This window comes from Mesoplodon densirostris, chromosome 1 (assembly GCF_025265405.1).
Source record: "Mesoplodon densirostris isolate mMesDen1 chromosome 1, mMesDen1 primary haplotype, whole genome shotgun sequence".
NCBI lineage: Eukaryota > Metazoa > Chordata > Mammalia > Artiodactyla > Ziphiidae > Mesoplodon > Mesoplodon densirostris.
Window position 1 is genome coordinate 117,690,189 of NC_082661.1, and position 9,627 is coordinate 117,699,815.

The 9,627-nt window shown below is 35.5% G+C and overlaps 1 protein-coding gene across 2 annotated transcripts in view; it reads left to right on the forward strand.

Annotated features, from left to right (window-relative positions):
• The window catches only part of LOC132496124 (zinc finger protein 33B), a 44,534-nt gene extending 36,838 nt beyond the window's left edge, over positions 1–7,696 (forward strand). Inside the window, exon 5 of one of the 2 annotated variants that reach the window (XM_060108325.1) lies at positions 5,514–7,696. In XM_060108325.1, the coding sequence (XP_059964308.1) occupies positions 5,514–7,600 (2,087 nt within the window). In that variant the 3' untranslated portion in view covers positions 7,601–7,696. The remainder of the gene's footprint in view (positions 1–5,513) is intronic. The other variant, XM_060108334.1, reaches the window with a different exon arrangement.
• The last annotated feature ends 1,931 nt before the right edge of the window (positions 7,697–9,627 follow it).

A 9,627-nucleotide genomic window follows, 5' to 3' on the forward strand; every position in this document is an offset into this window, starting at 1 on the left:
AAGTTTCTAAATGGTTGCTCTCAGTTTATTTATGTCATCACATCTTGTTATATACATATATTGGCTGGCAGCAATATGCAAACCCCACTTTTGAGTAGCACTGCTTTAGGGACACTTTTCCAAATATTCATCAGGGATGTATAGAAGAATGTCTGTCTCTATATTGTTCATAATAACAGAAAAACTAGGATCAACCAGACTATCCATCAAATAGGGGAATCAGTATGTAAATTACAGTACATTCTCACAGTGGTCTTGTATATATATCTGTGTACAACAGTGTGGATGAATTTTGGAAACTTAGAGTGAAAAAAATAAGTCAAAGAAATATAGCATAATATTTCAATAAATTTCAGAATGTATGTGGAAATTTTTAAAATAAAACAATTTTGATGAAATCCAGTTTCATGATAGCAATACCTCTGTTTTTGGAGGATTTTTCAGTGAAAGGAAGGTATTTATATAGCTGAAAACCACATAGGTATTTTCAGAGATACTGCTCTTCTTGAATGGACTGTATAATGGATGATACATTATCAGGGTACAATTTCCTTGAGTGTGACTGTGCCTTTATTCTTAAGAGATAGAATGCTGACGTATTTGGAGTAATGGGTCATGATGTTAGTATTTAACTAAAATAGATAATGGTTAAGAAGGGTTTATATAGAGAAAGATAAAGCATATGTGGCAAAAGTTTAACAATTTGTGAATCTGGGTGAAAGGTTTAGAGGTGCTTATTCTACTGCTTCGGCAAACTTGCTATTTTCTGCTTCTTATGTGGAAATTTTTCTGTTTATATTTTCTGTCTCTACCAGGGTAAATTTTGATAAGTTGTATTTTCCAAGGAAATTATTTACTTCTTCTCTTTCAAATGGGTTTGTGTCAAGTTGTACAAAAATAGTCTTAAGATTTCTTCATACCTTGTTTCAGTGATTGTTTCTTCCTTATCATTTCTTGTTTTGTATAGTTGAGATTTCTCCCCCTTGTTTTGTTGATTAGGTTAGGCAGTGATTTGCCTCCTATGTGAATTTTTTCAAAGAACCAGGCTTTTGACTTAATGTGTTCTTTTTTTCTGTTTGTTTTATTAACTTCTAATCTAAGAAAACTGTGCAGAAATGAAAGACCTGATGCACATATTCAAAGAGACCACCAGAAATCTGGGGAAACATACCTTAAATAGTCCTAAGACATACCGTAATAAAACTTCTAGACCTTAAAAATGAAGATGTTTTTATCTTTATTATTTTTAATTTATTTTTATATTTATCTGTTTTTACCATTATTATTTCCTTCTTCATACTTTCTACTTTCTTTTACACTACTATTGTCTTTTTCTAGTTTTTTTGAGTCAAGAATTGTTGTTTTCATTCTTTCTTTTTTCATTGGTAGAAATATCTAATGCTGTGAAATTCCTTCTGACCAGTACATGTATCCCATACATCCTCATAAGTAATATTTTCATTAGCTTTTCGTTTTAGAACTTACTCAGCTTTGGTTTGTGTTTCCCCTCTCACCAAAGAGCAATTTACTACAGAGTTGTTTTTCAGGTCCAGATGAAAGGTCATTCTTCCCCATTAATTTCTATTTTTACTGTATTATTACCCATGCATGTTATCTATATCAGTTTTTGTGAATGTTTCATGTACCCTTGAGATGTAAGTATATTTTCTGTTATAAGTTTTGATATTATAAAATTAGATATGAATTTGTAATATGTGTGTAATTATTATACTTAAGTTTTCTATACCCCTCACTTTTTGCTTTAATCCGTCTTGAAATACTTTTCGTATTAGCATTTTTCTGTTTTTCCTTGCTTCTCTGAGTTCTTCATAAAGTTGTTTGGTCTGTGTAGGTACTCATAACTGTTATTTCTGCACTCAAAGTTAGAGATTTTAGCATTGTAAAGTGTTTCTTTGTCCTTCCTGATATCAGGATTGCACCTCTGCTTCCCTCTTGTTTCCCTTTGTCTGGAATGATACTGTCCATCCCCTTGTTGTTAGCCTACTCTTGTGTCATTTTCCCTAAGGGTGTTTTCCCTATACAGTATAGATTTCGGTTTTGTCTGTGACTCACTTTGAAAAGCATTTTGGTTTTATTGGTGAGTTAAGCTCATTCATATTTATTGGTATGACTCCTATGTTTGGTCTCAATTTTGTCTTGTTACATTTAATGAGTGTATCACATTTACTGAATTTTTCTATTTGTTCTTTTTCCTTTGTTGTTTTTGGAGGGGAGGCAATTAGGAAATTCTGAAATTTTTGTTTTACTTTTATACTGATAATAATGGCATTAGTTACCCATTTCCTTACTTAACCCTCTATTTGATTTTTCAGGTTTTAGTGACATCCTTTAGACTCTATTTTTCGTGTGGCTATTTCTGAGCTTATTCTTATTTCCTGTTTTTTCTCTGTTTCCTGTAGTTTTTAAATTACATTATTTCTGCTTCACCAGGACACGTAACATTTATGTGTTATTATTCTGGCCTTGTTTTCATCCTTATTTTGGTCGTAGAGCTACAGTTAAATGTATTCAGTGTTAGTTTTTCTGCCAGTGTCTCCTGTCACATCTCGGTTGCTTGAAGTTTATTCTCTTCTAGAAGGTTTCATGATTACAGTTATTACCTAACTTCGTGAATATCTAAACTGGTTTGCCTTTTTCCATAGCCTTTTACTTAAAGGATTATAAATAAAGGATAAAACCGCTTGACTCCCACTTCCTTTTCTTGAAAATGGTGCTCCACTGAGCTTTGTTTTGTTTATTGCAAAACCTACATTTATGTTTTTGTTGAGACTTAGTCTTTTTGTCCAGAGGATTTTTCTTCATTTTAGTAGTTTTACTAAGGTATGTCTTAGGACTCTTGCAGCTCAGTTTTTCCAGGTTCATGGTGGTCCTTTTGAATATGTGGATTAGGTCTTTTATCTCTGGACAATTTTCTCAGATTATGGTTTTTAATTTTAGATTTATTCCATTATTTTCTATTTTTTCCTCTTTATTTTTTTAAATTTTATTTTATTTTTGGCTGCACTGGGTCTTTGTTGCCATGCACGGGCTTTCTCTAGTTGTGGCGAGCGGGGGCTACTCTTCGTTGCAGTGTGTGGGCTTATTGTGGTGGCTTCTCATTGTGGCGTGTGGGCTTCAGTAGTTGTGGCACACGGGCTCTAGGGCGTACGGGCTTCATAGTTGTGACACATGGGCTCAGTAGTTGTGGCTCACGGGCTTTAGAGTGCAGATTCAATAGTTGTGGCACACGGGCTTAGTTGCTCCATGGCATATGGGGTCTTCCCAGACCAGGGATCAAACCCGTGTCCCCTGCATTGGCAGGCAGATTCTTAACCACTGCACCACCAGGGAAGTCCCTATTTTTTGTCTTTAGAGACTACAATCACACATACATACAGTTTTAATTTTTATTTATTACATTTTCACAGACTACATTTTTTTCTGGATGGTGAAATTATAGGTGTTTATTTTTTCCATTTGCTTCTCTGTATTTTCTTTTTTAATTTATTTTTTTATTGAAGTATAGATGATTTACAATGTGTTAATTTCTGCTGTACAGCAAAGTGATTCAGTTATACATATATGAACATTCTTTTTTTTAATATTCTTTTCCATTATGGTTTATCACAGGATATTGAGTATAGTTTCCTGAGCTATACAGTAGGACCTTGCTGTTATTCATATTATGTATAATAGTTTGCACCTGCTAACAACAAACTCCCACTTCATCCCTCCCCCAACCCCCTCCCCCTTGGCAACCACAAGTTTGTTCTCTGTTTGAGTCCGTTTCTGTTTTGTAGATAAGTTCATTTGTGTTATATTTTATATTCCACATATAAGTGATATCATATGGTATTTGTTTTTCTCTTTTTGACTTACTTCACTTAGTATGATATTCTCTAGTTCTATCCATATTGCTGCAAATGGCATTATTTCATTCTTTTTTATGTCTGAGTAGTATTCCATCATATATATGTACTACATCTTTATCCATTTCTGTGTTGATGGACATTTAGGTTGTTTCCATGTCTTAGCTATTGTGAATAGTGCTGCTATGAACATAGGGGTGCATGTATCTTTTTCAATTATAGTTTTGTCTGGATATATGCCCAGGAGTGAGATTGCTGGATCATGTGGTAACTTTATTTTTTGGCTTTTTGAGGAACCTTCATACTGTTTTCCATAGTGGCTGCACCAACTTACATTCCCACTAACAGTTAGACTACCTTTTTTAATCCAGAATTTACTTTCTTATTCAGTTTTCTCCTTTTTTTAGTTTTTTCTTGCGTTTTTGCTGCTTTTATGCCTTTTTTTTTTCCATTGCTGTTTATTAAAATTTCAGTCAAGTCTGTTTTCTCTTTGGGCTATTAGTCTTCTTGGGCTGCTATAATAAAATACCACAGACTGAGTAGCTTACAAAACAAATTTATTTTCTCACATTCCAGAGACTAGATGTTCAAGATAAAGGTGCCAGCAGGTTTGGTTTCTGGTGAGGCCTCTCTCCTCAGCTTGCAGACAGCACCTTTTCACTGTGTCCTCACATGGCCTTTTCTCTGTGTACATATGGAGAGCAAGTGAGCTCTGGTGTCCCTTCCTCTTCTTATAAGGATCCCATTCCCATCGGCTTAGTGCTCCACCCTTATGACCTCATTTAACCTTCATTACCTCCTTAAAGTCTCTGTCTCCGAGCACATCCACATTGGGGATTAGGGCTTCAACATAGGAATTTGGGAGGGGGACACAATTCAGTCTGTATCTGATTCTTTGTAATTTAAGTCCTAAAGTCACTTTGTGTTTTTTACAGTTTTGACCAGCCCATGCTTGTCTCCTTAGTCCCACATACTACAAGTCCCTTCATTTGGGTTTCCCAGTAGTCTGAGCTCTATCAGAACTGTGACATCATCTCAGTATTTTGCGACTCACAGTGGAACTTTTTCTTGCTGGGAGTGATTTTTATTTGTGGTTAATCACCTCTAAGTTTTCTGTCTCTTCTTTTACATGTGTTTGCTACAGTCTCCAGCTGACTCTTTTCATCGATATGAGCTCTATTTTAGTTTCTTCTGTATTTGAATATTTATTTCCTTACTTAGTGGTGATATGAAGTTAGTAGTATTCTGTATCTCCTAGTTGTGCCAAAGTCATGGATTGTTGTTGGTAATTTTATTTGTTCTCCTTATATCAATCTTCTTAGTTTTTTGGAGGATTCATGGAGAGATTCAAATTTAAAGAGTTTCTGTTATTCCTCAGATGTTGGAAACCAAATGTATGTGTTCTAATAACAGTTTCCTCTCCCTTTTTCCACTATACTGGCCTTTTTCTTTCTTGTTTTTGTATTTTCACATGAAACCCTAGAAATAGAAAAAATACATACTTGCAGTTATTTTCATCCCTGGTGAATAGACAAGAAAGCAAAGTCAGCTACAATGTAGGGCATTTGTATATAGTATATAGGTCTTGTTGCATAAGAAATGTGTTAATGTTCATGTGATGAGATTAATTTTTCTTGTTTCTAGAAGTCTGGAAGACTGATCACATGAATGAAAGGAGCCAAGAAAACCAGCCTAAACATGTGTGGGAAGTTGTATTCATCAATAACAAAATGCTGACTAAAGAACAAGGTAATGTAATAGGAAAACCACTTAACTTGGACACAGATTCTTTTCCTTCCAGAAAAATACTCTGTGGGTGTGACTCATGTGGAATGAACTTCAACTATGTTTCACAATTCGTTATCAATAAGAAAAACTATTTAGGAAAAAAGACTGATGAAATTAATGCCTGTGGAAAATTGCTACTCAATATTAAACATGAGAAAACTCACACTAGAGAAAAAAGTGAATTTTTTAAAAATGGGAAAATGGTCAGTCATAATGAGGATCCTGTTCAGCTTGAGAAGATTCAAACTTTAGAGCAAAATTTTGAATATAGCATATATCAAGAAGCCTTCCTTGAAAAGGCAGTATTGTATACACACAAAAGAGAGATCACTGAAGGGAATGACTGTGAATATGATGAATATGGGAGAAGGTTCTGTGATAACTCATCCTTCTTGTTCCATCAGATAACTCCCCCAAAGGAAAATCACTATGAACTTAGTAATTGTGGGAAATCCTTATGTGTGAAGTCCACCCTTTTGAAACATCATGGGGCACATTTGAAATACTATGAATGTGAGGAAAGTGGGAATAATTTCAGAAGGAAGTTGTACCTCTCACAGCTTCAGAAAATTCATACAGGAGAGAAACACTTTGAATGTAATGAATGTGGGAAAGCTTTTTGGGAGAAGTCACACCTCACTCGACATCAGAGGATACACACAGGAGAGAAACGTTTTCAATGTAATGAATGTGGAAAAACTTTCTGGGAGAAGTCAAACCTCACTAAACATCAGAGATCACACACAGGGGAGAAACCCTATGAATGCAGTGAATGTGGGAAAGCCTTCAGCCACAAGTCAGCCCTCACATTACACCAGAGAACACATACTGGGGAGAAACCCTATCAGTGTAACGCATGTGGGAAAACTTTTTACCAGAAGTCAGACCTCACTAAACATCAGAGAACACACACAGGACTGAAACCCTATGAATGTTATGAATGTGGGAAATCCTTCTGTATGAATTCACACCTTACAGTACATCAGAGAACTCATACAGGTGAGAAACCCTTTGAGTGTCCTGAGTGTGGGAAATCTTTCTGTCAGAAGTCACATCTTACACAACATCAGAGAACTCACTTAGGAGATAAACCCTATGAATGCAGTGCATGTGGGAAAACTTTCTACCACAAGTCAGTACTCACCAGGCATCAGATAATTCATACAGGGTTGAAACCTTATGAATGTTACGAATGTGGGAAAACCTTCTGCTTGAAGTCTGACCTTACAGTACATCAGAGAACTCACACAGGGGAGAAACCCTTTGCATGCCCTGAATGTGGGAAATTTTTCAGCCATAAGTCAACCCTGTCTCAACACTATAGAACCCATACAGGGGAGAAACCCTATGAATGTCATGAATGTGGAAAAATCTTCTATAATAAATCATACTTAACTAAACATAACAGAACACATACAGGGGAGAAACCCTATGAGTGCAGTGAATGTGGGAAAACCTTCTGCCAGAAATCACAGCTCACTCAGCACCAGAGAATTCACATAGGGGAGAAACCCTATGAATGTAGTGAATGTGGAAAGGCTTTCTGCCATAAGTCAGCTCTAATTGTACATCAGAGAACACATACAGAAGAAAAGCCCTATAAATGTAATGAATGTGGAAAATCTTTCTGTGTGAAATCAGGACTTATTTTGCATCAGAGAAAACACACAGGGGAAAAGCCTTATGAATGTAATGAATGTGGGAAATCCTTCAGTCACAAATCATCCCTCACGGTGCATAACAGGGCTCACACAGGGGAGAAGTCTTGTCAGTGTAATGAATGTGGGAAAGTTTTTTACCGTAAATCAGACCTTGCTAAACATCAGAGATCACACACAGGGGAGAAGCCCTATAAATGTAACACATGTGGGAAAACGTTCTCTCAGAAGTCAAACCTCATTGTACATCAGAGAACACACACAGGAGAAAAATCTTATGATTGAAGCGAATATTAGAAATGTTGAGCATTTCAGAGAATTCACACCATGGAGAAAGCTCTGTTGACATCTTGAATGTTCAGTAACCTTCATCCACAAACTGGCCTTATTTTACTCCAAAGTAATGACATGGGACAAATCTCTAGACTGCAACAAGTATAGGACAGTCTTGTTAAGAGGTAACATTCCACTGAACGTCTCGTAACTAATACTGGCATAAAACCTCACAGATAATTTTGATTTTGTAAAAATTTTAGCAAAAATACAAACTAGGTTATGTCATAATTTATGTTGGGGAGAAGTCTGTCCATTTGAGACATGGCTTGAAGATTTTCTTTAGAGGTAATCTAACATTAGAAGTTAGAAGTTGTGTTTTGGTTTTGATGTCATAATTATTTTTAGGAAACATTGTAATTTATAGATGTATATTGTACAATGTAAAGCTTTAAAAACTAAAGGAAAAGAATAGTAAAATAGACTCACAAGAAGTTGCAGTAATAGTACATAAAATTCTCATGTGCCCTTTACAAAGCTTCCTCTAACAGTAATGTTACATAACCATAGCAATTCTCAAGTACAAGAAATTGATGGTACTCTACTACTAAGTCAGATACACACCTTATTCATATTTCACCATGTAGTCTGTGTGTTTGTGTCTGTATTTCTATGAAATTTTGTGGTTTATATATTTGAGTTAACCTTCACAGGTTGCAAAATCAAAAAGGAATCGAATCTGTATTACATTAAGATTATAAAGGAATCAGGATTTCACAGTAAGAAGTTCCCTTGTATTAATAATCACAGCCTTTCTGCCACCCTGATTCTGGCAACCATTTGAATATGAAGCTTTTTAAAAGCAGATAAATTGAGTAATTAGGGCAACAGCATTAAACACCTATGAAGTATTCCTTAAGTTCACAGGGCTTAGGTATGTACGTTACATGAACTATATATGTTTCCTACACAAAACAGAACTTAATGAAATTGTGAATAGAAAATAGATACTCCTAGTTTAGCAGTTGTTAACAACATTAGGCACATCTCCCATGTGTGTAGGGCCTGGAGGAACAGTTCAATAAAAGGAAGCCCACAAAGCTAATGTCTAACATTTTAAAATATATATCAAAATAACAGAATGTTCAATAAAATGTATTCTATGCATGGGGATATCTAGGCCCTACTCCCATTACCCCTTTTCTCTTTTCACCCATGGTGCATCGCAAACTGTGATGTATGTGCCTTGAGTATACATATGTAAATACTCTAGCCTTCAGCCTAAATTTACCCAAACCCTGTGTAAGCAACTGCTTTCCAAGACAGGGTCTAGGAAAGAAGCCTCAGACTAGATGACACTCAGGGCTGTAAATTAGACTGTAAATTCAAGGGTCTGATGTACCCAGAGATCTGGGTCCTTAATGACTATTGATTCTGTGAGAAGGAGGATTGAGCCTGGAGCAGGGCCAGAGTAGAACTAGAGTGGTGCTTTTATTGACGGGGCAAAGGTGATATACTAAATTACATGATCAGATTTTGTAAATAATTAGGTTAAGCTAATAATCTAAGATTACATAATCAAATGATCTTAGATTGCACACAGAGTCTAAGCTTCCATTTTAGGAAACTAGACAAAGAAGAGCAAATTAAGTCCAAGGGATAAAAAACAAAAGAATAATGAGAATTAGGGCAGATATCAGAGTAATTGAAAACAGGAAACCAATAGAGAAAATCAGTAAAACCAAAAGCTGGTTCTTTGAGAAGGTCAATAAAATTGATAAATCTCTAGCCAGTTTAACTAAGAAAAACAGAAGACACAAATTGCTAATATCAGGAATGAAAGAGAGCCGTAACTACTGATCCCATGAGCATGACATGGATTATAAAGAAATGTTATGGACAACTCTGAGCCCACAAATTTGATAACCTAGATGAAATGGGCCAATTCCTTGAAAGACACAATCTGCCAAAACTCACAGAAGGATAAATCGGAATAGGCATATATCTATTCAAGAAATTGAATCAATTTTTAATCTTCC